This window comes from Salmo trutta, chromosome 28 (genome assembly GCF_901001165.1).
Source record: "Salmo trutta chromosome 28, fSalTru1.1, whole genome shotgun sequence".
NCBI lineage: Eukaryota > Metazoa > Chordata > Actinopteri > Salmoniformes > Salmonidae > Salmo > Salmo trutta.
The window spans coordinates 10515181-10534212 of NC_042984.1; the positions used below are offsets into that span (position 1 = coordinate 10515181).

At 42.7% G+C, this 19032-nt stretch overlaps 1 protein-coding gene across 4 annotated transcripts in view; it reads left to right on the forward strand.

Annotated features, from left to right (window-relative positions):
* The window catches only part of scn8aa (sodium channel, voltage gated, type VIII, alpha subunit a), a 117867-nt gene that overhangs the window by 41382 nt on the left and 57453 nt on the right, over positions 1-19032 (forward strand). The window contains exons 7-14 of one of the 4 annotated variants that reach the window (XM_029718577.1): positions 3574-3795; positions 4183-4246; positions 5176-5317; positions 9696-9902; positions 10098-10109; positions 10827-11114; positions 14148-14459; positions 16382-16517. In XM_029718577.1, coding sequence (XP_029574437.1) covers positions 3574-3795; positions 4183-4246; positions 5176-5317; positions 9696-9902; positions 10098-10109; positions 10827-11114; positions 14148-14459; positions 16382-16517 — 1383 coding nt within the window. The remainder of the gene's footprint in view (positions 1-3573; positions 3796-4182; positions 4247-5175; positions 5318-9695; positions 9903-10097; positions 10110-10826; positions 11115-14147; positions 14460-16381; positions 16518-19032) is intronic. The other 3 variants (XM_029718580.1, XM_029718578.1, XM_029718581.1) reach the window with 3 other exon arrangements.

Below are 19032 nucleotides of genomic sequence, written 5' to 3' on the forward strand. Positions count from 1 at the left end.
AGAAAACCAGCTAGAATTATGCACTTACCTTTGACAATCTGCATCAGATGACACTCATAGGACATTATGTTATACAATACATGCATTTTTAGTTCCATCAAGTTCATATTTATATCCAAAAACAGCATTTACAGTCGCGGTGAAATTCAGAATTTTTTTCGGCTCGAATGCTCCCAGTGAATCCAGCGTTACAAATCACGGAATTACTATTCGAAAACATTGGTAAATTATAATATTGTCATTCAAAGAATAATATATTATCATCTCGTAATTGCTACCGAATGGCCAGATCTCAAAATAACTTTACTGGGAAATCACATTTTGCAATAAACGGGGTACTATGCTAAGAACAATAGGCTAGGCTATACAGGTTAGCAGCATCTAATATCATAATAACATTGTAAATATCCCCATACCTTTGATTATCTCCATCAGAAGGCACTGCCAGGAATCCCAGGTCCAGAACAAATGTGGTTTCTTTTGACAAAGTTCATAATTTATGTCCAAATAACACCAAGTAGTTAGCGTTCAGTAGGCTCCCACAAAACGTGGTGGGGGGGGGTGTAAAATCACGCCGAAAAGCTAAAAAAACCTAGTAAATAATCTATTTACGTTCGTTCAAACATGTCAAACGTTGTTTAGCATCAATCTTTTGGTCCATTTTTAACGTGAAACATCAGTAATATTTTCACACAACCTATCCTGTGTCTAGAAAAACGATTATGACAAATTCACTCTTCTCAGATTTATGCGCAGGCGTGAAAAAATGAAGTGACGACATGTCAACTTCCCTGCATTCTAATTTGCTCTCTGTTAATCATAGACGCTTCAAACAACTTTATAAAGATCGTTGACATCTAGTGGAAGCCGTAGGAGTTGCGAAATTAATCCTTTCTCACTGTGGTATCTATAAAACAATGACACTAAATAGTACAGTCACAAAATTCACATTTTTTTTAATCTATTTTTCACAGGTTTTTGCCTGCAATATGAGTTTTGTTATACTTACAGACACCATTCAAACTGTTTTAGAAAATTCAGAGTGTTTTCTATCCGAATGTGTTAATAATATGCATATCCTAGCTTCTGAGTTGGTGTAGGAGGCAGTTAAAAATGGGCACATATTTTTTCCAAAATTCTCAATGCTGCCCCCTAGCCCGTAGAGGTTTTAATAACTAATGAAATATACATTTTACGTTATTTACATTTATGTTATTGAACTGTCAGATATCAAATGTCAGCTGTCCAACCCACTGCAAGGTTTTACCTTTTGTAGATCATTTTTCCTTGTTTGATATATACACAGAGTATACCAAACATTAGGAACACCTTCCTACGACCCCCTCTTTTGCCCTCAGAACAGCCTCAATTTGTCGGTGCATGGACTCTACAAGGTGTCGAAAGCGTTCCACAGGGATGCTGGCCCATGTTGACTCCAATGCTTCCCACAGTTGTGTCAAGTTGGCTGGATGTCCTTTGGGTCGTGGAGCATTCCTGATACACATGGACATCTGTTGAGCGTGAAAAACCCAGCAGCGTTGCAGTTCTTGACGCAAACCAGTGCACCTGGCACCTACTACCAATGTTCCCTTGATTTTTTTTTCTACACTGAGCAAAATTCAGGTCTGCTGAGCTCAAACTTGAATGTTGTGATAGTTTTAAAAGTGGTCATGTTGGTTACTGTGGCTATTTGATCATAATGCAGTCCTACCAGAGTGGCCTACCATCAACAACATGGAGAAAATGCATCCCATAACATTTTAACATGGAAATAGGTGTTCTATCATTCAGCCTACAGTAGCAGCCAATGTGAGGTGTTCACTGTAGACCTACATTCCATGAGACTTTAAAAAAAAACATGCAGGGCTGGACATGAACCTGTTTATCCACTTGTCCTTCAGACAAGGAGGTGAGTGAAAATGTTGTATTTGATAGAATAGAATAAAACTTTATTGTCCATCCAGGATGAACATTTTTCTTTGGCATCGCCTCCCATTAAAAGGATCACAAACACATAGTTTCTCACATCATACACATTTAAACCAGTCAGTCCATCATGTTGCATACACTAACATGGATAAGTACATTAAGGCGGCAGGTAGCCTAGTGGTTAGAGCTTTGGGCCAGTAACAGAAAGGTTGCTAGATCGAATCCCCGAGCTGACAAGGTAAAAATATGTCATTCTGCCCCTGAACAAGGCAGTTAACCCACTGTTCCTAGGCTGTCATAGAAAATAAGAATTTGTTCTTAACTGACTTAGCTAGTTAAATATAAATAAACTGATACAATGGTGCAAGAAACCACTTTTCAAATTCATTATTATTACAGAGAATCAGACAAATGATGCTGTCCTCTGCCTGTTGGCTACTTAGCTTATTCAAGACCATCTCAAAATACAACACATCTCTTTGGCTCACAACTGGCTTTTGAAAGATGGATAGAAATGTATATGTTTTGTGCTCTTGTAGGAAGCAATCACTCCCCCATTGCTGACTTCAAATGATCTATAACTGGGCTAATAACTCACTAACTAGCAAATAATATGAACAAATGTGCACACGTGGCTACATGCAGCTCTCACTTTGATCTCAACACAAACACATCTACTCAAGACCACTGTAGCCTAAACATAGTCCAGTTCAAAGTGAATGGCACAGATCCATATATGGCAATGGTTATTTGCATATAGGCCTACTGCAGCTCTGATTGGTTATGGCGCACCGTATAGAGTACAGCATGAGTTGTGCTGTCAATGCAATAGAATCATACACCAATGCGCTCTGCCTACAAGAAAATCTCTTACACAATTAGTTTTGCATACTAGATCTTGCATAGTTTGCTTTGTTTCGGTATATTACATTGAACGTGGCTAATATTGCGTTGATTCCCACAGTGAGGTGAAACTTTGATAGTGTTAACTAAAGGGGAAAACTGTAGAAAATTGAGTGAAGTTTAATCTCATATTTCTTCTGCACCGGCAGTCTGAGGGGAGCTCGTCGCTAAAGCACGCACTCAGTTTAGAAGGAACATTGCCTACTACCATACCCCGTTCAAAGGCAATTCAATATTTTGTCTTGCCCATTCACCCTCAGCACACATACACAATCCATGTCTCAATTGTCTTATGTCATGGAAAGAACAGATGTTCTTAATGTTTTGTATACTCCGTGTACAGGTACATACTATATATTATACTGATAACACATCAATTTGTATTGTGTATTGTATGATTAAATACCCAACTCAGGCATAAGGGTTTAACGTGCGTGTTATAATGGATACTCAGGACAATCCATACCATCGCACAATATACTGTAAGTTGAATACTGGTTGATGAAGGAATGGACATAAAGCAGACAGTATAGTACAGTACTTTGGTAATGGACTTATTAAACAGGCAAACAGTACAGCAAAGTCACCTTGTCTGGGAACTCCAAGATCGTCTCCCATATACAAACCTTCTGCATCATCTCTTTGGTTTGTGTGTGTGCACGTCCGTCTGTGTTTGTACCTCTGTGCGTTTGTGGGTGTGTGCAAACGTTCATCTGTGTGTGTGTGTTTCTCCCTCCCCAGGCCTGAAGACCATTGTCGGTGCTCTAATCCAATCGGTCAAGAAATTGTCAGATGTTATGATCCTCACTGTATTCTGTCTCGGTGTCTTCGCTCTGATTGGACTACAGCTCTTCATGGGCAACCTACGACAAAAATGCGTGATTTGGCCAATCAACTCCACCGAGAACTTCTTGGCCAACGGCAGCATAGGCTTTGACTGGAATGAATACATCAATAACAAGAGTACGTAGCATGGCCGCAGTCAAACACACCAGGGTTGTGTTCTTAAGAGCACAACGTAGCAAAATGTTTCCATTTGCTGAGAAAGTTTGTCCTATATCCCTCTACATCACAGGAGGTTGGTGGGACCTTAATTGGGGAGGATGGGCTCGTGGTAATGGCTGGAGCGGAGTCAGTGGAATGTTATCAAATACATCAAATGCATGGTTTGATGCCATTCCATTTTCTCAGTTCCAGCCATTATTATGAGCCATCCTCCCCTCAGCAGCCTCCACTGATCTACATAGCTGCAGAGGTTTAGCCTTCTACTCCTAATTGGCCATTAGAAAAGACAGATAGGGAATGTTATTCTGATGCTATTCTGTATGTGTGTGTTGTTTCTTTCACCAGAAAATTTCTACATCCTGCCTGGACAATTGGATGCCCTTTTATGTGGCAACAGTTCAGATTCTGGGTGAGTAGCTTACAGGTCCCCGGTGTCCGTTCTGGAGCTGAAGTCATGAGCTCTGCCCTAGCTGTGCCAAAAACAATGGTCTGCCCAAGAAAGTCTATGTAAATTATGATTGCCAGAACGGTCCAAAAATGTTTTCTAGACGGCTGTTTTCGACTCTAAAATTAGTATATTATGATCAATTTTGATCCCCACAGTGAATTATTTTCAAGTTGGCTACAAGTCTATATATTTAATTAAACAGTGATCCATTCTGACTACTACATTTGTTGTCACACAGGACCACGTGCTGACACAGACCAATCACGAGCCGGCCCGTGATCTTTGCGCGCATCTCTCAGGCAGGATGAAAACAACTACATCGACCATGATCCTTTGCTATTTACCAGAGGAGGCTGGTGGGAGGATCTATAGGAGGACAGGCTCATTGTAATGGCTCCTCCCACCAGCCTCTGCTATTTCCCGCCGCTTTCACCATGATAATTAGTGTGTTTTTGGTGTCATTCACCCCATACGGCGCGCTTCAAATTGAAATAATTCCGTCTTTATGCTCCATTGGGAGTTTTCCGTAGGAATACATGGATGACTTCAGTGCTATCACTAACTACTGGTTTAAATGTGTATGGAAGTTTGTCTGTCTGTCTGTCTGTCTGTCTGTCTGTCTCTGTTTGTCTGTCTGTCTGTTTCCTTGTCTTTCTGTCTGTCTCTGTCGGTCTGTCTTTCCTTCTGTCTGTCTCTGTCTCTGTCTCTGTCTCTGTCGTTCTCCTTCTGTCTGTCTCTGTCTATCTGCCTGTCCTTCTCCTCTTCAGACCCACTGTTCTCTTATTCTTTCATTAAACCAGACAACTGTACTATCCTGCAGCCATGTTGTTTTTGTATGTAAATATTGCTCAGTCATTGTATGGCTGTGTGGCCCTCTCCTCTCCCCCCAGCCGCTGCCCTGAAGGCTTCAAATGCATGAAAGCTGGCAGGAATCCAAATTATGGCTACACCAGCTTTGACAGCTTTGGATGGGCTTTCCTGGCTCTCTTCAGACTCATGACACAGGACTTCTGGGAGAACCTCTACATGCTGGTGAGCACAGAATGAAATAGAACATAAAGTATTATATACATGGCTTCTATCTATGATATTGTATATCTATGCTGGTGAGACAGGCTTGTTGTTTTACCAAAGGATATGTTGGTTTGGTTTTGAGTTACACTACTGTTCAAAAGTTTGGGGTCACTTAGAAATGTCCTAGTTTTTGAAAGAGGACTGTCGCAGTGTGTTGGATATTCTTCCCAGCGCTGAGCTTCTGCCAGAACCCAGGAAGTCCTCTCTCTCTCTCTGTCTCAACTTTGCTCTCTACAGACCATACACCCTCTTTTGAAGGGCCCTAGTTCAGACCATACACCCTCTTTTGAAGGGCCCTAGTTCAGACCATATACCCTCTTTTGAAGGGCCCTAGTTCAGACCATACACCCTCTTTTAAAGGGTCCTAGTTCAGACCATAGTATAAGTGTACATCTGAAATAGCACCTTTTCTCCCCAAAATATTTACACTTTATTTTGACAGGGAGTCAATCAAATCAAATCACATTTTATTTGTCACATGTGCCGAATACAACAGGTATTCAGTGAAATGCTTACTTACAAGCCCTTAACCAACAGTGCAGTTCAAGAAGAAGAAAATATTTACCAAGTAGACTAAAATAAAAAGTAATAATGAAAAGTAACACAATAAGAATAACAATAACGAGGCTATATACAGGGGGCGCCGGTACCGAGTCAGTGTGCAGAGGTACAGGTTAGTTGAGGTAATATGTACATGTAGGTGGGGGTGAAGTGACTATGCATAGGTAAGAAACAAACAGCGAGTAGCAGCAGCGATTACAGCCTCGATGTCACAGTCGTCGAAAGGAGTAGAGGACCAAAGTGCAGTGTGTGTGTAGTTCCACATTATATTTAATTTGTGAAACTTTGCAATACATAAATAAACTGAATCGACAAAACAACAAACCGTGACGCAGAGGAGTCCGCCGCTGGAGGTTCTGGGCTGCAGGCCGTCTCAGGAGGTTCCGGACTGTAGGCCGTCTCAGGAGGTTCCGGACTAGGGACCGTCTCAAGAGGTTCCGAACTAGGGACCGTCGCTACAGGCTCCATGCCATGGATTATCACTGCAGGCTCCGCGCCATGAATCATCCCTACAGGCTTCTTGCCATGGATTATCCCTACAGGCTCCGGGCCATGGATCATCCCTACGGGCTTCGTGCCATGGATCACCCCTACAGGCTTCAGACCATGGATCATCACTGGAGGCTTCTTACGTGGAGCTGGAACAGGTCTCACCGGACTGGGGAATGTCGCTGGAGGCTCTGGACTGGGGGACGTCGCCGGAAGCTCTGGACTGGGAACTGTCACCGGAAGCTCTGGACTTGGAAGACACACTGGAGGCCTGATGCGTGGGGCTGGCATAGGTGGCGCCAGACTGGTAACACGCACCTCAGGGCGAGTGCGAGGAACAGGAACACAACACACCGGACTTGGCAGGCGCACTAGAGACCTGATGCATGGGGCTGGTACAGGTGGCGCCAGACTGGTGACACGCACCTCACGGTAAGCACGAGCAGTTGGCTCAGGTCTCCAACCTGACTCTGCCAATCTCCCCGTGTGCCCCCCCCCCCAATTTTTTATGGGGGGCTGCCTCTCGTGCTTCCCTTGTTGCCGCGCTCTTGCTGCCTCCACCTGTTCCCATGGGAGGCGCTCTTCTCCTGCCCCTAAATCCTCCAAAGCCCTGGATATACTCCTCCTTATCTCCTCAAATGTCCACAGGTCCATATCACGCTGCTTGGTCCCTTGGTGGTGTGTGACTCTGTCACGACTGCCGTAGCGAGGGGAACAAAGTGCAGCGTGTGTGTAGTTCCACATTATATTTAATCTGTGAAACTTTGCAATACATAAATAAACTGAATCGACAAAACAACAAACCGTGACGCAGAGGAGAAACAAACACTACTCAAAAAGAATCCCACAAAACCCAGGAAGAAAAAGCCCTACTTAAGTATGATCTCCAATTAGAGACAATGAGATCCAGCTGCCTCCAATTGGAGATCATCCCAAACAAACCAACATAGAAATACAAAAACTAGAACCTAAAAACATAGAAATAGAAAACACAGAAAAACACAAAACACCCCCTGTCACGCCCTGACCTACTCTACCATAGAAAATAACATCTTACTATGGTCAGGACGTGACACTCGAGTCTTCTTGGGTATGACGCTACAAGCTTGGCACACCTGTATTTGGGGAGTTTCTCTCATTCTTCTCTGCAGATCCTCTCAAGCTTTGTCAGGTTGGATGGGGAGCATTGCTGCACAGCTATTTTCAGGTCTCTCCAGAGATGTTTGATCAGGTTCAAGTCTGGGCTCTGACTGGGCCACTCATGGACATTCAGAGACTTGTCCTGAAGCCACTCATGTGTTGCCTTGGCTGTTTGCTTAGGGTCGTTGTCCTGTTGGAAGGTGAATCTTCACCCCACTCTGAGGTCCTGAGCGCTCTGGAACCAGTTTTCATCAAGGATCTCTGTACTTTGCTCCATTTATCTTTGCCTCGATCCTGACTAGTATCCCAGTCCCTGCCGCTGAAAAACATCCCCACAGCATGATGCTGCCACCACCATGCTTCACCGTAGCGATGGTGCCCGGTTTCCTCCAGACGTGATGCCTGGCATTCAGGCCAAGAGTTCAATCTTGGTTTCATCAGACCAGATAATTTTGTTTCTCGTGGTCTGAGAGTCCATTAGGTGCCTTTTGGCAAACTCCAAGCTGGCTGTCGTGTGCCTTTTTACTGAGAAGTAAGTTCTGTCTGGCCACTCTAACATAAAGGCCTAATTGGTTGAGTGCTGCAGAGATGGTTGTCCTTCTGGAAGGTTCTCCCATCTCCAGAGAGGAACTCTAGAGTTCTGTCAGAGTGATCATCGGGTTCTTGCTCACCTCCTTGACCAACGCCCTTCTCCCCAGATTGCTCAAATTGACCAAGCAGCCAGCTCTAGGAAGAGTCTTGGTGGTTCCAAACTTCTTCCATTTAATAATGATGGAGGCCACTGTGTTCTTGGGAACCTTCAATGCTGCATAAATATTTTGGTACCCTTCCCCAGATCTCTGCCTCGACACAATCTAGTCTTGGAGCTTGTTTTTTTTATTTGACATGCATTGTCAACTGTGGGACATTTCTACAAACCTGTTTTCGCTTTGTGTGGTACTGTGTGTAGGATGCTGAGGAAACTGTTTTATTTAATACATTTTAGAATAAGGCTGTAACATAACAAAATATGGAAAAAAGTCAAGGGTTCTGAATACTTTCCGAAGGCACTGTACATGGAAGGATGGAATTCCAAACAGCATTCAGAATCAGAGTGGTTGTTTTCCTTCCTCTCTGCTTGAGTCTCATGGTTTCTCCTCTGGGGATAGCAACTCACTGAAAGGACTGGTCTTATGTTAGCTAGCTGTCTGGCGGGGTGTGTTTCCACTGCACTATTCATGGAATACTAGGTCAAAATGCAGATATGGGGGAGTCCAGGCTTCATTTGATAAATAACACCAAGTTGTGCCCATGCTGAGAACCTACAACACACACACACACACACACACACACACACACACACACACACACACACACACACACACACACACACACACACACACACTGGGAACAGTCAGTGCATGGAAGTGCTTCTGGTGTTGAGGCACACCCAATAACAATTCCTAGCGTAAAATCAGTTCTACACCTCACTGTTTATCGGCCTACATAATGTCTATGACAGGGAATTAGACTCATCATCACACTCTAGTAAGCAGAAGGGAATGTACATTTAATTTATTGTGTTTGAAGTGGGGAAGTGTTACAGTACTGCCACTAGCGTTTAGATTTTACACTTCTACACAGTCTGGAAAGGTTCAACAGTACTCAGTAACTGATACATAACCTCTGACCTCTAACATTTGACCTTTACCCTCTAACCCCACCTCAATATGAACCTCACATCCCTGTCATATGACCCAGTTATCATCGTAATGACGGCCTGGATAAAGGAGGGGGAACAAATTGACGACCTCTTCTGGAGAACTGGATGGGAGACAAGTGTCTGACTCTCTGCTGTACTCTCTGTTCTCTTCCAGACCCTAAGGTCGACAGGGAAGGGTTGTTCTTCGGGTTACAGGTCTGAGGGTATAGGTCAAATACAGTGTTTTGGTTTCAGGTAGAACCTTTTTGGATTCCATGTAAAACCCTTTCCACAGAAGGTTCGACGTGGAACCCAAAGGAGTTATACCTGGAATCAAAAGGGTTCTACCTGGAACCAAAAAGCGTTCTTCAAAGGGTTCTCTTGTGGGGACAGCCAAAGAACCCTTTTGGAACCCTTTTTTCTATGAGTGTATCTGACCCTCTGCTGTCTTCTCTCCCCTCCCAGACCCTGCGGGCAGCAGGGAAGACCTACATGATCTTCTTTGTGTTGGTGATCTTCGTGGGGTCCTTCTACCTGGTCAATCTGATCCTGGCTGTGGTGGCCATGGCCTATGAGGAGCAGAACCAGGCCACCATGGAGGAGGCTGAGCAGAAAGAGGCAGAGTTCAAAGCCATGCTGGAGCAGATCAAGAACCAGCAGGAGGCTGCACAGGTCAGTATCTCAGTGTCTCTGTGTCTCAGCATGTCTATGGGACCTTTTCCCCAATAGACTTTATAGTGGACTTTTGACCAGGTAGTGCACTATGTCTAGGGAAAGGGGTGCCATTTCAGATGCATTCTTTGTGACCATACACTGTAAATGTCATATTTGTTTGTTTCTTTGTCTTTGTTGTCACTGTCTCTGCAGGAGGCCGCACAGGTCAGTGTCTGTCTGTCTGTCTGTCTGTCTGTCTGTCTGTCTGTCTGTCTGTCTGTCTGTCTGTCTGTCTGTCTGTCTGTCTGTCTGTCTGTCTGTCTGTCTGTCTGTCTGTCTGTCTGTCTGTCTGTGTATACTTTATGTGCTTGTCTCTTTACTGTCTGTGCTTACTATACTCCACTCCTATCCTTGACTGTCTGTTTGGTTTAAATCTGTTGTGTCTAATGTAAACAGTGGAGCCGTGTTTGTTACCGTGCTCCTATACCTCACTGTGTTTGTGACGGAGGTGAGTAACCTTGCCTGAGACCTGAAGATTTGCATGGGCTTCCTGAGTCAATGCCTAGGCTTTGGCTTAGCGGGCTAATGCACTCTTTTGGCTCACAGCAAACTGGGGTTGGAACCTTGTCTGTCACATATGGCTAGTTTAAGTCTGTTTAGCCTGATATAAGCTGTACAGCCATGCCTTTGAAGACAAGCTATGCAAAATGGCTGTTCTGCGTACTTGCTTAGCAAAAATATGCAAACTTGCACAGCCCCAAGTAAGTCAAGTGCAGATGCAGCCCCGCAATTTGTATCTCGATACAACTACGCAGGATTGCTATTTTTGCGTAGCTAGCTAAATGCATTGTGTATTTGCATAAGGTATAAATGAGACTTCAGTGGGAATGGACACGCAGGTGTTTTTCTCACTCTCTCTCCCGGTGTGGCGGTTTGCGATAGGCCAACGCCATGGCGACGTCGGCAGGCACGGTGTCGGAGGACGTAGGGGATGACGACGGCGGGGGGACCCTGTCCTGTAGCTCGTCAGAGATGTCCAAGCTCAGCTCCAAGAGCGCCAAGGAGCGGCGCAACCGCAAGAAGAAGTGGCGCCAGAAAGAGCAGTCGCAGAGGGAGGAGAAGGGGGACTGTGAGAAGTTCGTCAAGTCTGAGTCGGACGACGGCAGTAAGAAGAGCCGCTTCCGTTTCCCTGACAACCGTCTAGGCCGCAAGTCTTCCATCATGAACCAGGTGAGAGGACCAGTGTCAAAGGTCACTGTTTGTCACTGTGCAATGCATTCCTGGAGGAAGATGGAATAGGAATAAATAACAGGTAGTTATTAATGTTTCCATTTGAGGTCACATATTGACACTCCAATGTTCAAAATTATTTCAGTTCCCTTCTAAGTAAATTTAAACATCAGGGTTTGGTTTCAGATAAAGACTATTTGTAGCTTTGTAGCAGGGCTTCAACCACAGAGTAACAGGGCTTCAACCACAGAGTAACAGGGCTTCAACCACAGAGTAACAGGGCTTCAACCACAGAGTAGCAGGGCTTCAACCACAGAGTAACAGGGCTTCAACCACAGAGTAGCAGGGCTTCAACCACAGAGTAGCAGGGCTTCAACCACAGAGTAACAGGGCTTCAACCACAGAGTAACAGGGCTTCAACCACAGAGTAACAGGGCTTCAACCACAGAGTAACAGGGCTTCAACCACAGAGTAGCAGGGCTTCAACCACAGAGTAACAGGGCTTCAACCACAGAGTAACAGGGCTTCAACCACAGAGTAGCAGGGCTTCAACCACAGAGTAGCAGGGCTTCAACCACAGAGTAGCAGGGCTTCAACCACAGATACAGTTGTAGCTAAAGATACAGCAGCATTCATCCTTGGCTTGAATTATTAACAGTGAATACATTAATGTTTCATTATGGAAGAGTGTTATTTTGTTCTGGGGGCTTTCATATTGTACTGTTACTTAGGGGCAGAACGATATCAGTATTGCAATACTCATTAGCATCATGGGAAGAAAAGAAAACACAAAGCGGGTTTAACTTCTTTAGGAAAACAGCCCTGATGTTAGAAACAAACATCATTATGTTGTCATGCAGTCACATGTATTTATTTTCCAAGCTATAACACAATATTTTACATTCAGAAGGTTTTTAAAGGACCAAAGAGTTTGTTCTGCTTCATCTTTTCATTTTTGCCATGTAAAAAAATACTGCGATACTGGTACACTCTAAAAAGGTTCCTGGAGTGTCCTTTAGGGGTTCTTCAAATTGAAACTGTGAGGGAACACCTATAAGCTCTTCAAATTGAAACTGTGAGGGAACCCCTATAAGCTCTTCAAATTGAAACTGTGAGGGAACACCTATAAGCTCTTCAAATTGAAACTGTGAGGGAACCCCTATAAGCTCTTCAAATTGAAACTGTGAGGGAACCCCTATAAGCTCTTCAAATTGAAACTGTGAGGGAACCCCTATAAGCTCTTCAAATTGAAACTGTGAGGGAACCCCTATAAGCTCTTCAAATTGAAACTGTGAGGGAACCCCTATAAGCTCTTCAAATTGAAACTGTGAGGGAACCCCTATAAGCTCTTCAAATTGAAACTGTGAGGGAACCCCTATAAGCTCTTCAAATTGAAACTGTGAGGGAACCCCTATAAGCTCTTCAAATTGAAACTGTGAGTGAACCCCTATAAGCTCTTCAAATTGAAACTGTGAGGGAACACCTATAAGCTCTTCAAATTGAAACTGTGAGGGAACACCTATAAGTTCTTCAAAGAACCCCTTTTAATGGATCCTCAAAGAACCTTTTGAAGAACCTTTTGGGGTTGATTATTTAACTACCCCCCCCCCCCCCCGTCCCCTATTATTAATAATAACAATACACATAACAATAACAACAACAACACAAGATTTTAGTTCTCCGTGTTTATTATGATTTTAGTGGCAAAGCAGAATAAAAAAATCTAAATATGAGGTAAACTCATAAGTCCAATGGGTATATTCTCTGTGCTGTTGATGTTCTCCGTATCCATAGCCAGAATGATTTTACAGTGCATTGTGATCAAACAGATTTCCTGTTATATTCATCAGAGGTGAAGGAATGGTGAAGTCTGTGAATCCAAATTGTTTAAGTTTGCCCAACTCTCTAAATAAATGGCTCTGGCTATATCCACTGTCCAGATGCATGAAATGTTCCATTTGGTTTTTGTCGCTAGCGCTAAAGTGAGTCATTTAGGGAATAATTTCTATTCTATTTGTCTGTTCAGTCATAAGTTAGGTTTAATAAGAACCTTATCTTATTCATTTAGGCTAACCCCTGACTTAGTCAGCCAGATGCAGAGATAGACAGCTGTCATTCTCAGCTGTTGGCACGCTGGCTACCTAGCACTACGTTATCTTTGGCCTCTTGAGTGTAGTGGACCTTTTGATTATTATGGATCCCTTCAACACTTTGGAGCCTGTGATATCTGTTCCTGTTGGCCGAAAGAGGAAACTTTTTAATTAAACAAGCTCATGAAAAGAAGAGAGCCAAGATCCTGCAACGGGAAAACATAATAGGCTACTGTCTGTAAACCTACAGAGGGCTATGTCAGCGGGCTGAGTCACTCCAACAATAAGAATCAATCCATCCTTGACTTTCTAATTATTCTTTAAATCCTTCCTTACTTAAAGTGTATATAATCAAACTAAAAAAACTGTCCCCTCAAAAAACGTTCCACATTGGCTATGTGATAGGCTATTTGCACAATATAGTTGAAACAATTGGATTCTTTTAAAATGTATTTATTGATGTATCGATACCTTATTACATGTAACTGTTTAAAACCTAGTCGGGATACTTTTTCTATTGCAGTTTGATTGTTTGGGGTGGATATATAGCGTTTTGCCACAAAACATGATTATTTGTCAATCTAAAATAAGATTACCTTCTAATATATTTTAAAAAAATCATTGGTGTCTTTTCACTAGCCCATGTGATGGTAAGATGAACAAATTATAGCTCCGTCTCTTTCACAAGATGTGTTTTCATTTGTGTAAATTTACAAACATTTCTGAAAATGGCTATATTGCATTTTGAAATGAAACTTAATTTAGAAATGAAAGAAATAGAGGTGGAGAGAAAGGCAGGAGGAGAAAGTAGCGTAGGTGGTTGTGGGGATTGAACTCATGACCTTCAGCACTATGACGTGATTTGTGTTACAACTATATCAATTTCAATCACTCACTTTTCTCCTTTCCTTATTTCCTCTCCTTATTTCCCTGTCCCCTGCAGTCCCTTCTCAGTATCCCCGGCTCACCGTTTCTGTCGAGGCACAACAGCAAGAGCAGCATCTTCAGCTTCAAGGGCGTGGGCTCGGAGAACGAGTTCGCCGACGACGAGCACAGCATGGTGGAGGAGTGCGAGGAGAGGCGGGGCCCCCGGTTCAGCCCGTACCGGCGGTGCAGCTACACGGGCTACCACCACGGTGGTGGGAAGAGGAACTCCACGGTGGACTGCAACGGCGTGGTGTCTCTGATCAGTCCGGGGACCGGGGGACGCCTTCTGCCTGAGGTGAAAATAGATAAGGCATCTGGTGACGACAGTGTAAGGAAGTCAATGAGTACTCAGACCCATCTAGGCATGGCCCCCTCTTTCTCTATCTATCTTTCATCTATCTCTCTCTCTTACTCTCTTTCTCTCTCGCTTTCTCTATCTTACTCTCTCTTTCTCTCTCTTTCTCGCTTTCTCTCTCTCTCTTACTCTCTTTCTCTATCTTACTCTCTCTATCTTACTCTCTCTATCTTATTCTCTCTTTCTCTTTCTCCTTATCTTACTCTCTTTCTCTGTCTTTCTCTATCTTATTATCTCTCTCTTTTTCTATCTTATTCTCTCTTGCTCTATCTTTCTCTATCTTTCTCTCTATCTTATTCTCTTTCTCTCTCTTTCTCTCTCTCTCTATCTTATTCTCTTTCTCTCTTTCTCTATCTTACTCTCTCTCTATATCCTATTCTCTTTCTCTCTCTCTCTCTCTTCTCAACTTTCTTCTTTGCAAGTCCGTATGTCTGCGCTATCTGCGCTCGCCCTCCTCCCCTGCTACCTAGTATGTCGTGTACGCTATGCTGCACCCCAACACTAGCCAAAGAAGCAAAATAGAGAAACTTTAGTTCATCAGAAAAAAAGGTTCTTATTGTTACTTTATAACTGGGTTTTTCAGTGACTTACAACATACTGTTGTTTTATATCTCAACGTTTTAATATCCTCACCCCAAACAGTGTGACGTTACATTGACATTAAAGGGATAGTTTGAGATTTTGGCAATCAAGCCCTTGCTCCTGTAGACTTCCAGCCATTGCGCTAACGTTAGTATTGGCTCTAGAAACTGCCTTCAACTTCCTTCAAACTGCACACAGGGACATACAAATGATATCCATGAGTTCATCTGACTCTGGGTAAATAGAAAAGGGCTTAATTGCCAAAATCTTGAACTAGTCCTTTAACATTGTACTAATTTAGCAAACTATCTTATCTTAGGGCGACATTCAACTAAAATACAGTAGGTAAAAACAACCATATATCACAGTCATTGTAAGTAAAAAAGTAAGTAAAAACCCCTTCAAAATAGCCAAAAATAGTCCCTTCCTTTTCAAACAATCCGCTGTGAACAAACCAAACCAAACAAAAAAGTCAAACCAATGTTTCTCTCTTGCTAGTAAGCAGCATGGTAGTTTGACCTGGCCCTTCTACAGGTCTTGTACAGTGTTTTAACTTAACCAGCATGATAACTATGCATCCAGTGACTACTAGATGATCTACTAGTGATCTACTAGTGATCTATCTAGTGATCTACTAACCTATCCTCTCCTTCTCTTTGACTTGGTGCATGCTCAATGCATGCCGACTGGAACGGACCTCAATCCCAATAATGTTGCCCCTAATGTTCTCTACGGCAACCAGACAACTCTTCCCTTTACGTTCTCTTCAAATGCTACAGGATTTGTTACAGGACTTGAAGGTGATATTCTAGAGTCAAAAAATACGTTAAGGATAGGAGAATGGTTAGAGGGGTGAAATATAGTGACAGGATTGGCACATTTAGGCAGGGTACAGGAGTAATGGTTGGTTCAGAGAATAGGTAAGTCACACTGTGAATACTGTACATACATACACACACATACAAAACACATCCCTGCTCAATTTCTGAGTATTCAAATATTCAAGTTTTATGTAATCACTGTAAGGTCAAATTTCCCTAAACTGCTGCTCTCACTCTGGCTGTGAATGACCTGCATGTTTCTAGACAATATACTCTCCCTACCATCAGCATCCATCGACAACAAGAGAACTACATTACTACCATGTATGCCAAACAAAAATTTACCAATTTACAATTTATCCCACCCTTCTGTCCAATCTAATCCAATCTTGTTACAAGTGCACTTCCCTCCCTGGCCAGCGATGGCGCTGTGTGGTGGTGTTCATGGTTTGACTACCATTAGTGCTTGATTCTTCTTCTTCCTCCTGGCAGCCCACTACTGAGGTTGAGGTGAAGAAGAAGCTGTCTGGTTCCCTGATGGTGTCTATGGACCAGCTCAATACCTCCTTCGGAAGGAAAGAGCGGGCCAACAGTGTCATGAGCGTCATCACCAACACACTAGCAGAGGGTACTGCCTCTACACATCTCCCTACACTAACTATACATCACCCTACACTAACTATACATCACCCTACACTAACTATACATCTCCCTACCCATCTCCCTACACTAACTATACATCTCCCTACACTAACTATACATCTCCCTACACATCTCCCTACACTAACTATACATCTCCCTACACTAACTATACATCTCCCTACACTAACTATACATCTCCCTACACATCTCCCTACACTAACTATACATCTCCCTACACATCTCCCTACACTAACTATACATCTCCCTACACATCACCCTACACTAACTATACATCTCCCTACACTAACTATACATCTCCCTACACAAACTATACATCACCCTACACTAACTATACATCACCCTACACTAACTATACATCTCCCTACACATCTCCCTACACTAACTATACATCTCCCTACACATCACCCTACACTAACTATACATCTCCCTACACTAACTATACATCTCCCTACACTAACTATACATCTCCCTACACAAACTATACATGTCCCTACACTAACTATACATTACCCTACACTAACTATACATCTCCCTACACATCTCCCTACACTAACTATACATCTCCCTACACATCTCCCTACACATCACCCTACACTAACTATACATCTCCCTACACTAACTATACATCTCCCTACACATCTCCCTACACTAACTATACATCTCCCTACACATCACCCTACACTAACTATACATCTCCCTACACTAACTATACATCTCCCTACACAAACTATACATCACCCTACACTAACTATACATCACCCTACACTAACTATACATCTCCCTACACATCTCCCTACACTAACTATACATCTCCCTACACATCACCCTACACTAACTATACATCTCCCTACACATCACCCTACACTAACTATACATCTCCCTACACTAACTATACATCTCCCTACACTAACTATACATCTCCCTACACAAACTATACATGTCCCTACACTAACTATACATTACCCTACACTAACTATACATCTCCCTACACATCTCCCTACACTAACTATACATCTCCCTACACATCTCCCTACACTAACTATACATCTCCCTACACATCTCCCTACACTAACTATACATCTCCCTACACATCTCCCTACACATCTTTCTACACTAACTATACATCTCCCTACACTAACTATACATCTCCCTACACATCTCCCTACACATCTTTCTACACTAACTATACATCTCTCTACACTAACTATACATCTTCCTACACTAACTATACATCTCCCTACACTAACTATACATCTCCCTACACTAACTATACATCTCTCTACACATCTCCCTACACTAACTATACATCTCTCTACACTAACTATATATCTCCCTACACATCTCCCTACACATCACCCTACACTAAATATACATCTCCCTACACTAACTATACATCTCCCTACACTAACTATACATCTCCCTACACTAACTATACATTACCCTAGACTAACTATACATCTCCCTACACATCTCCCTACACTAACTATACATCTCCCTACACTAACTATACATCTCCCTACACTAACTATACATCTCCCTACACATCTCCCTACACTAACTATACATCTCCCTACACTAACTATACATCTCCCTACACATCTCCCTACACTAACTATACATCTCTCTACACTAACTATACATTACCCTACACTAACTATACATCTCCCTACACTAACTATACATCTCCCTACACTAACTATACATCTCCCTACACATCTCTCTACACTAACTATACATCTCCCTACACATCTCTCTACACTAACTATACATCTCCCTACACATCTCTCTACACTAACTATACATCTCCCTACACATCTCCCTACACTAACTATACATCTCCCTACACATCTCCCTACTCTAACTATACATCTCCCTACACTAACTATACATCTCCCTACACTAACTATACATCACCCTACACTAACTATACATCACCCTACACTAACTATACATCACCCTACACATCTCCCTACTCTAACTATACATCTCCATACACTAACTATACATCTCCCTACACTAACTATACATCACCCTACACTAACTATACATCTCCCTACACATCTCCCTACACTAACTATACATCTCCCTACACTAACTATACATCTCCATACACTAACTATACATCTCCCTACACTAACTATACATCTCCCTACACTAACTATACATCACCCTACACTAACTATACATCTCCCTACACTAACTATACATCTCCCTACACTAACTATACATCTCCCTACACTAACTATACATCTCCCTACACTAACTATACATCTCCCTACACTAACTATACATCTCCCTACACTAACTATACATCACCCTACACTAACTATACATCTCCATACACTAACTATACATCTCCCTACACTAACTATACATCACCCTACACTAACTATACATCTCCCTACACTAACTATACATCTCCCTACACTAACTATACATCTCCCTACACTAACTATACATCTCCCTACACTAACTATACA